We start from the raw sequence: 18,365 nt of genomic DNA, 5'->3' as shown, positions 1-18,365 counted from the left end.
CAGCCCTGTGGATGCACAAACAGTGTGTTTCTATGGTCAAAGCTCCTGATGCACATCCAGCTGGGCAGTGATAATGACAGGGATGCTTCCTTGTGGGGACTTCAGTATGTGTGGCCTTTTGCAGTCCAACAATATTGGCTTTGCAAGCCAGCCCATTCCAGATGAGATCATATCCTGCCCTCCACCTCCTCCCCATCAAAGCTGGGCGATTTACAGTCACAGGTTTGCAATCCCCCTCAGCAGCCTGCAGGTTCCTAGATGCCTTGGTGACACTCCAGGCTCCAGGAGCTGCAAACCCTCTCTCGGGCACCCAGTAACAAATGTACCCATCTGACACCATGAATCAGCTTCCTCCCACACAGAGTTAAATTCCCAAGCTGCCAAACTCTCAGCAGCACTTTGAGCAAGGCCAGTATGGAACAAGGTGAAACTAGTCTAACTTGGGGAAAATTCTTGGCACATAATGTCACAAGTGCCTGTAGGCGTCCAAGTGCTCACACACAGACTTGTTAACAGCAGTAACTTGTGACACGTTACCCTTTGCACAGGATACACTTTCCACTCTGTCTTTGTTTTGGGAATTCATAGCCTAGCACATATATACATATATATATCTTGCTACTCCTGTTAAATTATTTAACCTTCACATGAAAGACTCCATAAAAACATATTGTGCAGTTTAAACTTATCCTGAAGATGACTCATATAACCAGGTAAAGCTAAAGAATAAAAGAAACAAAGCAAAAGGTACTACAGAGGACAGTGAAGCTTGATTCTTTCTGATCCAGATTCAAGTACTGCACCAGGTAGGCTCATAATCTCATTTCTCCTTGATCATTAATAAGTGGGCATTCTTCCCAGAGAAAGTTTATTGTTCTGGCATTGCTTTTTCTTTTGTACTCTGTGTTATCTCAGGTGTTCCTAGTTACACCTAGTTCAGGTGTAATCTAGCTGTTCCTAGCTTAAGGCTCCCAAGATAAATTTTCTTCCTACAATAAATAATCTCATTCTTCCCAGCAATTATTATTTAATCTTAGGATGTATTTGAAGAGTTCTCTCAGTCATATTTCATGCCTAGACAATAAGAATGAACAAGCAAACTGCTGCATCTGACTCATTGCCAGGAAACTTAGAGGCCCTGGGTTTACTCACTTGGAGAGGACAAAGCTCTCTACTTAAGAGTGTAGGATTGTAGGATTCTTCACCATGATGTAAGGTCTCCTAAGGCCCTTCCACCAAAACAGGTGAACTTTATTCTGAAAATTCCTCAATAAATACACACATATTTTGTCTTCCTTGATTTACAACATACCTCAATAACAAGAAGCACATGCCTGAGAGAAGCTCACTGCAAACCTCTGGTAAGTATTTGGTATAAATGACATTGCAAAAATTGAAACGTACCTCATCCCCATGCATATTAGCAACATACTTGAATTCTGGAATGCCAATCTTATGATGGGTTGGAAACCTTCCCAGAACAAGAACCCACAGGTCTCTACCTTTAAGAGGGGAAGGGGAAAAGACAATTTTTAAAACAAGTGCAAAATCATACAAGTCTTAGAAGAATAAACAAGGTTGGTCATTAAGACCATTGTACAAATTCTCATATTTCATTGGTGCCCACTCAGTCCTATATATAACATACCAAAATAGACTGTGGGGTTCTTTTATTTTATGAGTATTTGCAATACTACTTATAGGAATAAATATGCTTTGCCTTCTGCCCAAGTATGCAATAAATCCTGCAATTTCTAAAGCATTTAACCCGGACTAGAAAAGAAGGCACTTTTTTGGTTTTTTTGTAATAAACACTTTTCAAATTAAATTTAGCAAATAAGACCACTCTTCTCCCCGCCCCCCTCCCCCCAATTTTAAATCATAAGGCATTTCTGAAATATATACAGAAGTTTGCATTATCACAAAGAAAGAACATCTGGTTTTGTACTACAGACAACCCAAAAAAACTAAACACATTCATGCATTACTGCTCAGAAAACAGGAGGTACCAGAAAAAGGAAAAAGCTGTATCAGAGACTTATTTCAAATATATCAGCAGGGAAAAAATTAATAGCTACAGAAAGAGCATTAGTCAGGACCACTAAAGCTGCACAAGAAGCTGAACTTTTAGCAACAAGATAAACATACATACGTTATGGAAGTCCACACTTAAGTAGGGGGGCAGAGGAGAGGACATTTTTTGTTATTTTTTTTTAGTGATACTGTAGCATTTCAGACCTCATCTGCAAATCTGAAACTCAAGTTTTAGTAGACGGCAGCAACGAAACTGGAGCAGTTCTTTGATAGCAGCAGTGCCAGGCTATGGATTGCTCATGCCCAGAGCCCACGAGTGTGCCAGTTGTCCCAGCTCCCCACAGGGCTTGTTGGGACCCACGATCTGTCTGAGAGCAGCCCAGCATCACTGCTACTTGCAGGAAAGATGCAGTACTATAAAAAGCTATAAGCAGTACTATAAAAAGCCTTATTCCTTAACCTTTGTGGGTCATCAAATCTGCAGTAAACAAACTCTGGAGCACATCAACTTCCCATTCGTGAAGGCATGACCCCTGTAGTCATGCACATGTCACAGCATTTTTGTTTTCTTCTCTAGCTATGTGACTCTCAGCAGCTATACCACAAGGGTCATGACTTTGGGAACGGGAGAAAAAACTTGAAGAGGACTGAAGCAACACTGCAAGATGCACTGAAAAACTTGTAGAGACATAAAACTGAAGACAGTGGTTGCCAAACTAAATTCTCAGTTAACAGAATAAGAGTCTCAGGTGCAGGATCAAGAAGCAGCAAGACAGTGCTGAGAGCTGACAGATTCAACAAAGAGTGAAACCAGTATCCCCTGGTTTTACAGTTGCTCTTGAAGACATTGGTGTTCAACCATGCTATGCACAAAGCTGAGAGATGGTACTGCTGTCTCTTTCATTAAAGGACAATATGGCAAACGACAATTTTGTGGCAACTGATTTGGTAAGAAAAGTTACTTGGCCTTGTTGTGTATAGAGCCACTGAGTCATAAAAAAAAAGAAAAAGCTTGATTTCTGTAAGCCTAGACAAATTGCAGAGTGGAGAACACAAAGATAGCTTTTAATCACATTCTTCTTCAAAAGGGAAAGAAAGAGAACACACACCCTAGCCCCTCTCCCCTCCAAAAACTCCAAGGTCCCCTCTAATCTCAACCGTCCCTGTGGCTCTGTGAAAACAGATGACAAGTCTTGCTGTAGCAGCATATATTTGGAACTGAAAACAATCCTAGTAGTGAAAAAAATGTCACTCATAATCAAGTGTGGACAACAACCTCAACTTACTTTCCAACCCTGCAATGTGTCATCCTCTCTCTAGTCGTATCCTAGGGCAACTTCCACTGAATTACCAAGGAAGTCCTTACAGAATGCTCCTATGATTCTTTGTCCTTAGGCCCTCTAAGCCCTGCTTCCCAGCTCTCATACCCTCTACTGGAAGGCAAGTTCAGACATCCCTCCTTGGTGCCAGTTGCCATGTGGACTTCTGCACCAAGAGGAACACACCTGCTTACAGCAGTGACTGCAGCCTTCCCACCACAGCCCAAACATTGCTGGCTACTGCAAGCCTACAACGTGCAGCTCACAATATATTACTCAAGCAAAGAGTCCAAGTAGAGCTAAAGTGCTCTGGATGTTTCCATCATTTAGGATTTTCTACAAATAATAGTGTATTCTGATTTTAAATTTTAAAATAATACTTCCAGTGTCTTGCCACCAGCAGTACTTATTCTGCTGCTCTCAATGTGAATTGCACTCATGGGAAACATAAGGAAGAGCTAAGTATAGACTAACATTAAATACTGATGTAAATTGGTCTTTCCTGCATTAGTGCTCAGACTGTTTAGAGTTTGTGTGAAGGCCATCTACACGATAAACACTCCCATGAACTGAGATACCAATTATTTCCTGGCATTTCCAGCTTGTAAGAAGTACTAACCCTTCCATTAACAATTAAAATACATTCCTGGGTCTGCTCAGCCTGCAGTACTGGATAGTGTATATCTATGAGGGATGATGTAAGATTTCTTTCCATACAGCTGTAATTAACTGCATATAAAAAGATTCAGCATATGGATGGTTTCCTTTAATCAGCAAAGCCTAGATAACTCTGGTTTGGTACCTGAAGGGAACAGCTAAGCTTCCTCTCCTGCTTTGAAAAGCCATTTCTCACTGCCAAATTGCCAAACCAAAACTGACGTCAACTAATTAGTGAACTATATTTCAAGTGATGAAGACAAACGTGTGGTTCTGTGTGTCTCAGGACAAGTAACAAGACTTGCACTGGAGCAGAGCCAGACCACACAGCTTCTAGTAGAACGAGAAGCCTTTTTAACTTTTTAAAAAGTTTTTAGCAGTGCCAATAGTTCACAATGTAGTGTCAGTATTCTAAACCGATGTACAAAAACTGGTAATTAGAATGAAGACTTGAAACTGATCTCCAGATCTAGAGGAAAAGAAAGCAAATCAATCTGTAGATATTGGGAGTCTAGACTGTGCTCCCTGTTTTTGTTCTGAAATTTATTTCTGCTTTTCTTCACTTTGTTCTTTACAGTTTCATTTATGAAAAGCTTGTAATTTCAAAGAGAGTTATGGCTAGGAAATAAAGTCAAATTATAGTCAGGCTGGGGAATGGCCCAGACCCACTGTCAGTACCAGTCAGGCAAGAGTTTGCAGGGAGGACCACTTTGACCAAGAAAAAGCAATAGACTGACTAGAGTCCTCCTGGGTTGGCCATGAGTTACACACTGGCTTCATGGGTAGGAACTGCAGTAATGCTCATCTGTGTTAAGGCAGTCCCCACCTAGAAAGATTCAGGACAGAGAAGAAGAGAGATTAACTCTCATTAGAATGCAAGGTCCCAGAGTAATTGAATCATAGAACCAATCTCAGAATCATTGAATAGCCCAGGTTAGAAGGAACCTCAAGAGATCATCTGGTCCAACCCTACATGGGAAAGGAAACCTAGATAAGATTATTTAGCACTTTGTTCAATTGCTTCTTTAAAACCTCCAGTGAGGAGGACTTGACTTCATTTCTGGGAAAGTCATTCTAGTGAATGATTCTCACTGTAAAAAATTTGATGAAAAAATGAAACCTCTCACTGTGCAACTTGAACCCATTGCCCCTTGTTTTTTTCCATGCGGCTCCTTGGGAAGAGAAAGGAGCCATCCTCTTTGTAGCCACTCTTCAAGTACTAGAATTCTGTGATAAGATTCCCCCCCTAAGCATTCTCTTTCTCCAGGAAGATGAGCCTCCTCAGGGCAACACTGTCTTCCAGCAAAACATTACCACAGCTAATGAAGGACTTCAAGAGTAATTCCTTTTGCTAAACTATCACCAGCAGCACCCTGCCCTGAGGTACTCTGATCTGTCATCACCACTTGAAGCTGGAAAATCTAAAGCCATTTTGGAACTTGTCTTCTGCAAGGGGACTGCCCAACAACACACATGGCTTGATTCAGATTCTAACAGAATCTGAAGTACCAGTACATTACTTGTATAAGCAGAAATGGTTAATCAGAATGGTTGGTGTAGCAGTATTGCAGAAGTAGCCTTACAAGCATGAACAAATATGTGATTGTAATCTAGCCAGACTGAGTTAAATACCCCTAAAATAAGCTACATACCTGAAGCTGAAATCAGACAATCTGTAAGAACAACTGTACATCACATTCTTTTGTGAGCATTTATTCTTACTTTCAGGTATACCATGATCCACTGAGACAGAATGGATTATCTAAAGAGTTGGCTTGTAGCAGCAGTGGCATTACTAATGAACAAAGTTGATATGCCAAGAGCTAGGACACTTTAAGTATAAGAAAGTCTTCAAGGTATTTTAAAGAATAAAGAGATACAATCAATCTCATACATCAACAAGGCATATCTGGCAATATTCAGCATGGTGCTTAGGTAAGCAGAAAAAAAGGCAAAATATTCTGCTGCAGGTCTAACACAGCCACTGAGTCACTGTGTGGGGGCCACTGCTAAACTTAATACTTGTGGCCTCTTCCCACGGCTCCCTTATTACAGACACAAGGCGTTCTCTCTCGGCAAAACATAAATAGGAGTATCAATTTCCCACTATTTAATCAGCTCCTATCTACTCCAAGAGATTATACCAGTCACTCTAATTTAGAGTCAGCACCATATAAGTAGAACTGACGGAATAAACAATGACTCTAAAAAACAATAGATACTGTTTATTTGTATCCAAAGCATTTGAGAAAGGCAGTCAGTCAAAACAATTAATGGTTCACACGCTTGCTTATCTTCCTAAAGGTTCACAAATCATTGGTTGATTGGGACATCCATAGCTGCTTTGGACACTTTCACAAGACTGGTATCTTACGAGAACAGCAACCCTTTCTTTCCTACGTGAGTCATCGCTGCACCATTTCCAGTTCTCATGATCAAGCTGAACACGCTCTTTATACACAAAACCATGAAAAGCTGCCAATGCAGAGCACAGTCTCTACAATAGTACCTTATAGGTTATTTGAACAAAAATCAAGAAATAAAAATAAATTTGTAAAAGCCAAAAGAAAACAAGCCAGAGGGAATATTGGTTTTAAATTAAGATATACTAACTTTATTCAGTATTGCTCATAAGAAGATGAGAACACCACATACACATAGAAATAGCCTGAGCAGTCTTTTTGTACTATTTACACTGACTGGTTTAATACTTACACCCAGAAACCAAATAGACTATTTTCTCTTTTCTTATTTCTATTAACAAAGGATTTTGAAACCTAGATCTAAAAAGGTGTACTTTATTTTCTGAGAAAGCTGTGAAACTGGTATGCATCTAGTAATTTTCAGAAAAGCTATTGTATACATGAAAGTAATAAGTATAACCCATTCACAGCAGTACCATTGGATCATCATGAATAAAGTGATTGCCTGTAACACAATCTGGCCATAAGGGAGAGGGGTGGTTTGTTTTAAAGTGCAATTCATCCAGTTTTGTTTAGCCCACACTGTTACCTCCACAGGCAGAGGATGTCAGAACTGTTTCTGCCACTTGAAGGTAGCAGAGGGAGTGCACCAGAGGTTGTGGTTCTTATTGGCTAAGAAGTTCCTGGTGCACTTTGAGGATTTCAGTTCACAGAAGTACCTCACCAAGAGACTTGCTACACCTATTCTGTAAAAATACTTGTCAGATCTCAGACATTATGTTTGCATCAAGAATAAGAAATTCAAAAGCATACACATCCCAACAGTGACAAGACTCCTACAAATTCAAATACTGAGTGGTTTCCCCCTACCCCTATTTAATTTTTTTTAACTCAATAAAGGGGGAAAAAATGGGGGCTAGATTAACTTTTTAAAAATAATCCAGTCTCTGTCGTGATCATCTGGTTTCTGGTTTAGTTAACCAGCTACATTAGCCCGACCAGCTGTTTGCAGATTCTCTCCTAAAACAGGTAATAAAATGTCTCTGTAGAAACATAAGTGACTGGCTTTCAGGAAAGGTAAAGGACACAAGGCGACAAGTAAGAACCAGGCTGTGTTACTACTGACAAGTTGAGTCATTTGGTCTCTAGTCTCTTGAACAAACATGTTCTGGTGGCCTTTGTTTATTCTTGGGATTTTGAGATCAGCCCAATGCAATTGAGTATCAAAGCAAGTTTTGTACTTTAGGCACACCACAATCAGGAAATACGCTTCATCAGAATCATCCTGGTTGTGTATTGCTTGAAGGGCATACCAGGGAAGGCATCTGAGCCTACCTTATTCCTGTAATTTTCTCTAGATGTTCTTTGGAAAACAAAATAATGGACCAGACTGAACTTTTGAACTGACACAGTAGGACTACATTTCTTATTGAGAACAGAATTCTCTTTTATTTTACGTTTAGGATAAGTGTTACTTTTTTAGATGTGCTCAAGTTCTATTTAAATGCCTCAGGTAACTGCAAGGCCATGGATGCAGAACACACTGGCTAGGCACAAACAGGAAATATAACTCAACTGTCCTAAATCCACTGTGAGCTCAGCATGTTACGTAGCAGCCACAGTAATTTAATCAACTAACTCTGACTGCCATGGTCTGACCTTTCCCATAACAACAAGTAAGTCCTAGATATCAAACTGCAGAATCATCTGCTTAGAAACATCCTCTAACCTCTTTCTCACATTTGAGCCACTGCATAGCTTAGAAGAGTGAACAGTTACAGGGAGGGCATTCTCAGCTGTGATCTACAGCCAGTCCTATGCATTACCTTTTTCTATGTCCGCTTCATAAAATTAATTTTCTAATTAATAAAAAATTCCAAAGACAGAACTTGCAGAAAGTTGAGAAATCACATGCGCATTCAGATTTCATTCGAGGAAAAAACCCAGCCCTAAAAACAATCTAGATCTCTCTTCTGCACAAAAATATGTACAGAACAACTGTCTGAAGAACAGATGCTTTGTTGTAAGAAGTCTTGCAAACAATAAATTAATGTATTATAAGTAGGTCTCCACGTACTTATGTGAACACAGTATGTGATAGCCACACACAGCAAACCTTTAATTAGGTAGCCCTGAAAAAAATTGGTTCCTTCAAGGATCTACAACCAGAGGTCCCAGGCAGAAAGGCTGGGCAGAAGGGTGCAGGGCACACTGCTCTTCTTTTGTAGGAAGTGAATGGAAAGCTGCTAGAAACATTTTTCCACTAAAAAGTCTCATTGTCTGAAGCGGAGTAGGAGGGGTGTGTTACCAAGTTCTCCTCAAGCTAAAAGGAGAATGCAGACAAATTGTCCATCTGGGTAAAACTGAGGCACAAGATAAGAGCTCTATTTCTTTAAGTAGCTGTGGTTAGGATCACATTTCATTTACAGGGCTAAAAATGTATGCACAATGCTCCAAAATGCAGAATCCCACAAAGAATGAAGGAGAAAAAACCATTAATTTATGTCCATTGCGCATCATTGTTAGTATCCTGAGTTCTGTATTTTAGTTAGTTTTAAAACAAACTAAACCCCAAACATAAAGGCTCTTACATATTTACTTCCTCAACACCAGGAAAGGATATGGATACTGCACCCAGCAGCTGCAATTGGTGATTCTGTGTTACACGAGCTCCAGAACATTGCTAACTTCATCGGTGTGAATTACAATATCCACTAGTCAATTCTACCTATTTCTAAACAAATACAGAAAGCTGCAAAGTCCTGCTAATGGAAAACAGGATGGTTGCAGCCTTAAAACCTTTATTGCTCTGAAAAAGAGGCTGACAAATATATGGTGCAACCAGACAACTACAAAGCAAAAGATAGAGAGGAAGCAGGAGAACAGAGATTTTTCCCACAAGGCTAATTCTAAATAAATGCTACTCACATTAACAGTGTACTATTTCTAAACAGATCAGATCTTTCCATTTAGAATTTGCGACATTAAAACTTCCGTACTAGATAACAGTTTATATATGAGAAGTGTTTGATCTACATTGCTAGGATAGGTTTTGGATTCACTTATTTATTTAGGCTTGGGACAGAAATCTCTAATACAGCATGTTCCACAGGAAAAACAAACAAACAAACTTTCCCACAAAATTTTCTGCAAGAAGTGTATTAAGTAGGAGAAATCACAGAAGGCAGGACAAAAATGATTGACCAATTCACAGCAAGTGTAAAGAAGAGAAGACTTCTTAAGCAAATCATTTTACTTCAACTGCAACAGAATAGGAATGTGTTCAGTCAGTGACTGCATCTCCAAGAGTTAATGTCTAAGCTTATCAATCTTTTAAACATCTGACGCTGACCAAATGACACGCTTTTTATAAATTATTCATGCAAAAAGCATAGTTATACTGACAGCAAAGCAAAGTTAAGTCTTGCTATCATCAGATAAAATCTTAGTACTTGGTTGTTGGAGGAGTGCACACAAACTACTTGAGTCACATCACAGGAGTCAAATGCTAGAGGATGCAGATAGATAATACGTGAATCTATATTTCAGCAACCAAAGAATTTTTAGCTTCATTTAGGGCAAATAGACTTAGAATTTAGAGCTAATACAGTAATAGTGACTTTTTCAACACATGATTTAGAGCAAAGCTCAGCTGAGAGCTGAAGACTTAAGAATACAAGCTAATACTTCTTGTTTTTAAAGTCATGGTTTAGCTTTCACTAGATAAAATACGAAGGAGCCAGTATTCCTTCTCTGTTTTATTTCCCCTTCCCATCACAGTGACTCACATAATGTGCTGCAAATAGAGTTTACAAGATTATTAATATCAAGCCCATCTGTGAACCCAAACACCTTTTCAATAATAAAATGAACATGTAAACATACATTTATATGTCTAACACATTGTCAAAGACAAGAACAAAATAGCTATGAGAAAAGACACAAAAAAAGAGCAAGTGAACACATAACAGGAAAAAAAATTTCAGAAATGGGCAAGCATGGGTAAGAACTTAATTATCACAGTAGGTTTTAGAATGCCCATTTTTACAGGGAACTCTGGACTAGAGCCAAGCAAGTTCAGTGGGATTTGCATCATGGGGCCCTCAGGGTGGAAAATGTCTTATTCATTCTTATTTCTAAAAACAAACTTTGAAAAACCTCAAGCTTACATTATCTATACGCACCATACTTGCATGACAAGCCTGTAAGGAAGTTTGTGGGGTAGGGATAAGGAGGAGGGAAAGAGACATTATCAGGAATTGGAGACAGGAGGAAAGTCATCTGCAGCAGTCAAATGGACCAAACCTAAGGTAACAATTTTCTACTCGAATACACCTCAGGTAATGTAACCACAGAAAAAATAACTGCAATATAGTCTTAAAGACAACACATTTACTATGGATTTTTGTCTAGGTAATTTGCTTATTTTAAGACAAAATTACCTTTCATTTTCCTTCCCTCTTTTAAAAACACTGGCACTAGCATTTAATAATTGGTAACACCGAGAAACTTAGAGAGAAGTATATGTGCTGTAACTTTCTCATTCTATTTTTGTGCAGTGCCAGAACCCCAGAGCCAACCTAATAATTCCAGTAGAATACAAACATTTCACTGATAACATATTTCAGCTTCATTTTCTCCAGCAGTAAAACTTGTCTTCTAGTACTTTAAACAAAGTAAAAATACCCAGAATATAAAAGTCTGTAACGCAAATCAATAAAATTTCCAATGCACTTTACTACTGATGGTAGTAACTCAGGCTCCTTCCATACTGTGCCACAATAAATAACTTAAAAATGACTTCCTATTTTTTCCCAGCTACATACAGACTATTAATATGTAGATGAGACAAGTACTATACCTGGCCTTTTGTTATTAAACATTTTCATTGAATTGCAGTGAACCTTAAATCAGTACTCCCCTGTTCAATTACCACCCATAAATGCCTAAAGGCACCAGCACTGTATTTAAGTTGACCTCTGGCACACCTTGGGCACACATTCCACTGATGTTGGTGAGGAATGATGGATTAACTGCCTAGGTTAATTGCCCAGGTTTTCTATGGACTGTATGACCAGGCACACGTTGCACGCAGCACTACCTGAGCCCTAATCCCCAGCACACCCTTCTGCTGGAGTCACAGCTGCTTATCAGACGGAAACCTGGGCATGCTCATTCCCTCCCGTTTTCCAAGGAGGAACACACACGAATGCAGGCAGGAAGGAGACGCAACAGGCACCTGGCACTGAGAAACCTGCTGAGCACACCTTCCCTATAGTCCATGCACGCAGCCAAGGGCGAGTCCTGCACGAACTATAAAACCCACAGCAAACACACAAACCTCCTGCACATTCAGCCTCTCTTGTTTACAGAGCAGGGCTAGCAAAATGCTAATAAGCAAGACTCGCTACTTAAAAACAAAACCAAAAAATTTCCCGCAAAAGTTAGCGAAGTGTTTAAGATTAATGGATAGAATGTGTCTGTCCAAGGGCAACAGAGAGAGCAACTGAATATGGGTGTTCACTAAGTATGAGAATTGGACGACTAAACCACATAGTTCTCAACCAAAGAAGCTTTCAGGACAGCTCTTTTGCAAGGTATTTGTGAGAATTTGTAGTGGAACCAGAGCAAAATCTGGTCAGCTTGTTTTACTTTTTGTCTCTCCAGTGATAAAATCTGCCAAAGGGATATTAATACATAAAGTCAAGTTTGAAACTTCATTAGGTAAGGACAGCAGTATTTTAACCCTACACAACCTTTCCCTCAGCGAGCAGAATCTGGCCTGAGGATGTTTACAACTGCCCCAAGTTGACTGGAATTCTAAAAATGCAGACTGGCCTCCATAAAATCTAGATCTAAACCAAGCTGTAATTAGCATGCTATCACTTTATCTCATTCCAGAGTGTATCTGAAAAGACTTTTTAGCATGTGGATCCACTACAAAAGTTATTCCACTCTTCCAATACCTGGTTGGTTTTGTCCTCTTAAGGAGGTGATCAGGTCTGTTATAATCCTTAAGTTGGCTTCCCACCACCTTTGTTTTCTTTTCAAAGAATAACAGCAGCACTGCATCTTGAACAAGGAAACGCCATAGATCATACACATACACTGACTATTTTCCCTTTGGTAATGCACTCTGAGATTTGCTTGCTGAAGCATCAGTCTGTTTTTCACTGGGGTGGCACTAGGCAGAATGGGTTAATATGATTACACCTGGTCCCATTCTCCCATCCCAGACTGATGCAGCTCTGTAGATTCCTCTGTTATTATAGAGGGCACACACTGTTCTGAGGTTGGATATTGGACATATAGAAAACTGACGTCTGACAAAGAGCTTTTATAACTTTATTCAATAACAAACCTGAAACAATATAGAAGAATTCAGGTATTTCTGGGCCATCACACATCTCTGCCTACCTGCTGGTAAGACTGTAGCATGTTTCTCACAGACAAACCACCTACAAATTTTGAGGGCTGTGAGGATACCTACTAAATTAGACCTAAAGGTAATATCCAATTTCGTCAGCCAATAACCTACATCTTATAAGCTCCTTTATCCCCTATTATTTAAGGATAATAGCTTAGTAGATGAGATACATAATTAAATATCATAGCTTCCAAATCAGATCTGGAGACTGAACAGGCCATTGCCAGTCTAGAACACATTGTGCCCAGTAATTTGGCAGAGGTGCTCCAAGTAATTTGGCAGGGGGAATTTCTATATGGTGATGTAAACCACCACAAAAATTGGGCGTCTTTTCATTTGTTTTCCACTGAGGATCTTGGTACAGGTTCTGCTGTGTACATCACTGTTACAGTCTACATGCATCAAATAAACACACTGTAAACATCACCTCAGATTCATCCATGACAAATCTCACTTGGAGTTTTATGCAGAAATTACTGACTTAGTGAGATGGAGCAAAGTACCCTATTTCTTTAGTCTTGACCTTAGCAAGACTTTCAACAGAACAACAGATTCAGGAACTGAATGGGACCTCTGGAGGCCACATAGTCCAACTCCTCTCTTTAAGCAGGGCCACCTACAGCCAGCTGCCCAGACAGCTTTTGAGTATCTCCAAGGATGCTCCCTGAGCAGCCTGTTCCCATGTCTAGTCAATCTAACGGTGTCTTTGTGAACAAGCTGGGAACATATGGATTACAGGAAGAAACTACAGTAAGGCCAGAAGCTGATTGGACTGAACTACTGATGGTTCAAGAAACAGCAAATTATTAGCAGCATTCTTCAAGGGTCAGTACTGGGGGCTGATGCTGTTTGATACCTTCATCAGGGCTGCTATTCAGAGGGCCCCTGACAAGCTGAAGGAATTTCTTGACAGCAAACCACAGAGTTTGACCAAAACAAATGCAAAATCCTGCAGCTGGAATAGAAGAGGCCCATACTTGGATTATCAACTCAAGAAACTAACCCCATGCAGGTACAGACTGCAGACTGGCTGAGCTGCAGCTGTGCAGCCCAAGGACTGCAAGGTGGCTCAAGCAGCCAGAGACTCTGTAGAACCTCCACCCTTGCAGATATTCAGAAGGAGAGTGGAGAGGGCCCTGAGCATCATCATTAACTTTCAAGTGAGCCTGGCTTTGAACAGGAACTAGATAGCCTCCAGACCTAAATTACTTTATGATCTGCCTGAAGCAGGCAAGGCTTCTGACATGAAGAGTGTTTAGATACTTCTTTAAAAGGACTACATACACTCACTTTCTGAAGTGGTAATTCACAGGTCCCTATCACCCTCCACAACTTCTAAGAGATGGATTTTTATATCTTTGTAGAGCTCTGAATCTACTCACACCTACCAAAAGTCAAGCCTTTACTTCATGCTCTTCATAATACAAGCCTAGATGGCAGTATAAAATACCAGATTATTAGATAAAATTGGAGCAAAATGTAGATTAACAAATAACATGGGAACAACAGCTATCCATAATAATAGTAAAATAATGTCTGTTGGATTTATAGGCATTACTTTGATCCATGGTAGTCATCATCAAGAACGTTCGTATCTGGAGTATCAACTTACTACATCACATTGATCTCAGTTTTATAGTACTTAAATTGATTTCTGTTTCTCATCATCAAGAACTACACTTTGCTATCATGGTTTAGCTAATTGGCAGGAAGACAACTCTAGTAAACCCATACAAGTGTGTGCATGCACAGACAGTCTTGCTTGCATCGGATTAACTGAGAATAGAGGAACAGAACATCAACCCACAGACCAAAACTGAAACTTCATTTTCACCAAAATTCTACAACCACTGTTGCCACAAAAATTTCTTATAGTATGAGCTAAACCACCCCCCAAATTAGACCCTAATTCAGTATTGTCCCCTACAATATTCTAGGTGATTCTGAAAGTTCATTTCTCAACAAAGCTAGAAATCTCCTAACATTTAGAAAAAAACAAAAGAACAGACGAGCACTTAACATTTTTCACTGCCATTCTGCTTTACATGGCACTGAGAATAATAACAAGGAGGGCCCACACAGTTCTCAGAGTTTGGCAAAGCAGAAGGCAATATATCAAAATCTGAATGATGTTTCAGTGCCTTGCTCAATCAAGAGATGATGCTTTTCCAGTTTTCATGCTGATGGAACTCAGACAAGTTGAACACCTCATGTTATCAGCTTTCAGGAATCTAGATATGTAAAAGCCAAAGTTTCAATCTCTCAGGCTGGATGAAAGGTTTTTGCTTACCCCCACAAAGATAAGCCAGCTGAGTTCTTGGCAGAAAAGTCATAATCTAGTCCTACCATCAGAACATTAGCTAAGTTCTCTAAAGGTATGAAAATGAGGATGTGGATAATTGCTAGTTTGTACTGGAGGGAACTGTACTTACAGGAACTAACCTCTTGCATGGATGAATAACATAATCCAATCTAATTCTGCCTTTGATGAAACCAAAATCAACACAGTTTAAATAACTTTACAATTCCTTTTCTGCTTTGAGATACAAGGGAGAAGACATGAAAATGTCTTCATGATCATCTATCGAGAAGAATACAGATTTTTGTTTTTTTGAACACAAGCATGGATTTGATAATAAATGCTACAAATGGCTCCTTCCAGTGGTACAAAATGGGATTAGAGCAACAGATGATGTTTCTAAAGAATGGATTTTCTATCTAGCTTTATAGCTCTTCTCAGAGTGATTTAGTTTCTTGAACTGAAATTTAATAAAGTAATCTGGTTGTTTTTGTCAGGGTTTTTTTGCTCAAAATTAAACAGACATACATTAAAGTCCATATGCTAATAAACACTGATCTTTTAAATCTCTTTGTAAAAATAAGTCACTTCCCCCCCCCCAAATTTACTGTAAGAAAGTACCAATCATAGGGAGATAAATTAAAATATCAATATAAGGTCAGAAAGGTGATTATTGATTTCAGTACATTTTCCTGTAAGGTTTGAGACTGAAATCCTATTCTTCATCTACAGCACAAGACCTTGTATCAGAAGGTATTCTTAATGCAACCACAAGTGAGAAAACACAAGTCTTTAATTATAGTCCTACCCAGAACGGGCACTTGGCAAAGGGGTCCCGCATATTCTACGCTCCATAAAGACAGCCCTCTTTCTGAAATTGCCACTCAGAACGTTTCCAATTCTCAGAAGCGTAAGTGTTGGGAGAACTTTTACCCCGATGACACATATGATGCTTCAGCCAGAGTTAGTGTTATTCACGCTTAAGCAAGAGGAAGACGAAACTTGGCAGAGGTTTGTTAGAGCAGCCCCGCAGCCAGCAAGCGCCCACGGAACGCCACCTTTACCCACAGCAGCCCCGATTTAATGGGAACACAAAGCCTCTCTCCCCCCGTCCCGCCGCCCTTACCTTCCACCGAGCGCCCGATGCTGTGCAGGTGGGTGAGGGCGGGGTAGGTGGCATGAACGCCCTTCAGGTACTGCTCCAGCTCCTCGCTGTGGTGGTACTTAAAGTCCAGCGCGGCCGCAGAAACCAGGCAGAGGATGAGGATGCCCACCACGTCCTAGGAAGAAAGAGATGAAGCTCTCTCCGCGGGCTTGTCAGCGGCCAGCCCGCGGGGAGCTGTCCCTCGTTCCCTCCCTGGTTGCCCGTTCCAGCCGGGAGTTCCAGCCGGGAGCAGGTGCTGCCCGCCCTACCCCGGCCGCCGCCCGCATGCTGACACCGCCGCTGCCGCTCCGCAGTGCCGCGCCGGGCGGGGGCCGCCATCCCCATCCCCGGCCCGGCCCGGCCCTGCCCCTGAGTGACGCGGGACACATCCACTCAGCTCCCCCGGCCCGCCTCGGGGCTCGGGGACAGCCCTCCCCCTGTCCCTTGTCCCCTCCCTCCCTCCCGCCGGGGCTCTCACCTGCGCGGGGCGCGGCTCCCGTGGGCGCCGCTCCCATCGCTGCTGCTCTCCCTCCCCGCTCCTGCCGGAGGGGTCAGCGGGGATTGAAAAACAATAAACCGGGGAGGGGTGCGCACCGTCACGTTCTGGCTTTTGGTGGTGTTCAGATTCACGAGAAGGGCTGTTAAATAAAAAGCAAGCTCCTCCTCGGCACCTGTGTGGTCCTGGCGTGCGATCAGGACGGCAGCACCTGGGGCCCGGAGACAAAGCCTGCTGCATGAGCCGTCAGAGAATTTATCTGCAAATCCAACAAAATCTCTACCTGGTGCTATTTTTGCTTTGGCTTGTTTTGTTTAAAGATGAGTTTTTAATAGGCTTGTATTCGCTTACTAAAAGGACTGGATTCTATCTACAGAACTAAGTGCTTTTCTTGGTTCTGCACTAACCACATTGCCTTGGGGGTATCTTGGTCTTGGGATTCACCACAAAGACTTTTTCATCACCTTTTGTTGTCTTGAAGATTGAAAAGAGCTAAGAGAAAGAAAGTTAAGCTGGCTTCCAGCAACAAAAATTAGCCTGCATTTTTTTTATTCAGGATGGTGTCTGCATTTATTTTATTCATTTAAAATATGAATGTGGATATAGCTAAGTACTAGAATACAGCTACTTGTAAATTCTGTTTAATTTTACTGAGGAAAAAAAGTTATAAATACCAGTGCGATTTCATCTGCTTTCTTCTGAAATTTACTGTGCTAGTTAATGTCAGAAAAGGATGTTAAAGGAAGTGAGCCTATGAGCCAATCTCAAATAACAAGTCCTGTATTCAAAATAGAAGACACTATATTTAGAAAAACTCCTTGTTAAAAAGTTACTGTTAAATTTAAAAGTACCTTTGGGTTTTTTTTAACTGTGAAATTTTAAGAAAAAAAATGTTGAAACTACATTTTAAAGCAACTATCTGTAGTATCCTAATGTACCCAGAGGCATATATATCTAAAAATGCAAGGTGTCCACATCCAGACCCCTCTTAGTTCATGGGAGGGACTTCTGTATTATATATGACATACAGCAAGGGATGTATGCAAATTATAAGGCTGCTTGATTAAAAGAGATATGTAATATCATATTTCTGTTGAATAAGGTTCCTTATCGTATGATATTCTGAGGGAGGGGACAGACCCAGAGCCTTTCTCTACACTAACTCCACCTTATTTTAACTCTTATAACTTGACAAGACCTTCTCTCTCTTATTCACAAAACAAAATTCTTGTGAGACTTAAATGCAGATGTCTTTTACATCCTGTAAAAAAATTAAAAAGTTGATAGTTGATTTTGGTTGTAGTTACCTGCTATGTGAAATGGGAGAGAAACCGTGGAGTTACACTGCAAACATGTCTCCAGAGAAGCAGGAGGAAGAAGTCAAGTGTGTGAGCTGCATATTTGAATGTATTTGGCTACAATATACATATTTATAGGCTCCTTGAAAGATGATCTGGACACACTACTTGAGTAAGCAGGGAAGAAAATACACTCGGGTGGTAATCCCACATCAACATTCCTGGAAACCTTCCCAAGACAATCACATGAAATCAGAGAACTCTGACT

At 40.5% G+C, this 18,365-nt stretch overlaps 1 protein-coding gene across 2 annotated transcripts in view; it reads right to left on the bottom strand.

Moving 5' to 3' along the window:
- The window catches only part of CPM (carboxypeptidase M), a 28,051-nt gene extending 11,447 nt beyond the window's left edge, over positions 1–16,604 (bottom strand). Inside the window, exons 1-3 of one of the 2 annotated variants that reach the window (XM_033057107.2) lie at positions 16,573–16,604; positions 16,286–16,439; positions 1,405–1,502 (exon numbers count right to left, since the gene is read on the bottom strand). In XM_033057107.2, the coding sequence (XP_032912998.1) occupies positions 1,405–1,502; positions 16,286–16,439; positions 16,573–16,590 (270 nt within the window). In that variant the 5' untranslated portion in view covers positions 16,591–16,604. Of the gene's footprint in view, positions 1–1,404; positions 1,503–16,285; positions 16,552–16,572 lie in introns of those variants that run through there. The other variant, XM_033057108.2, reaches the window with a different exon arrangement.
- Between the last annotated feature and the right edge of the window lie 1,761 nt (positions 16,605–18,365).

The sequence above is a fragment of the Catharus ustulatus genome, chromosome 4 (genome assembly GCF_009819885.2).
Source record: "Catharus ustulatus isolate bCatUst1 chromosome 4, bCatUst1.pri.v2, whole genome shotgun sequence".
NCBI lineage: Eukaryota > Metazoa > Chordata > Aves > Passeriformes > Turdidae > Catharus > Catharus ustulatus.
The sequence above is the reverse complement of the archived record's forward strand: the minus strand, read 5'-3'. Positions and strand labels throughout refer to the sequence as shown.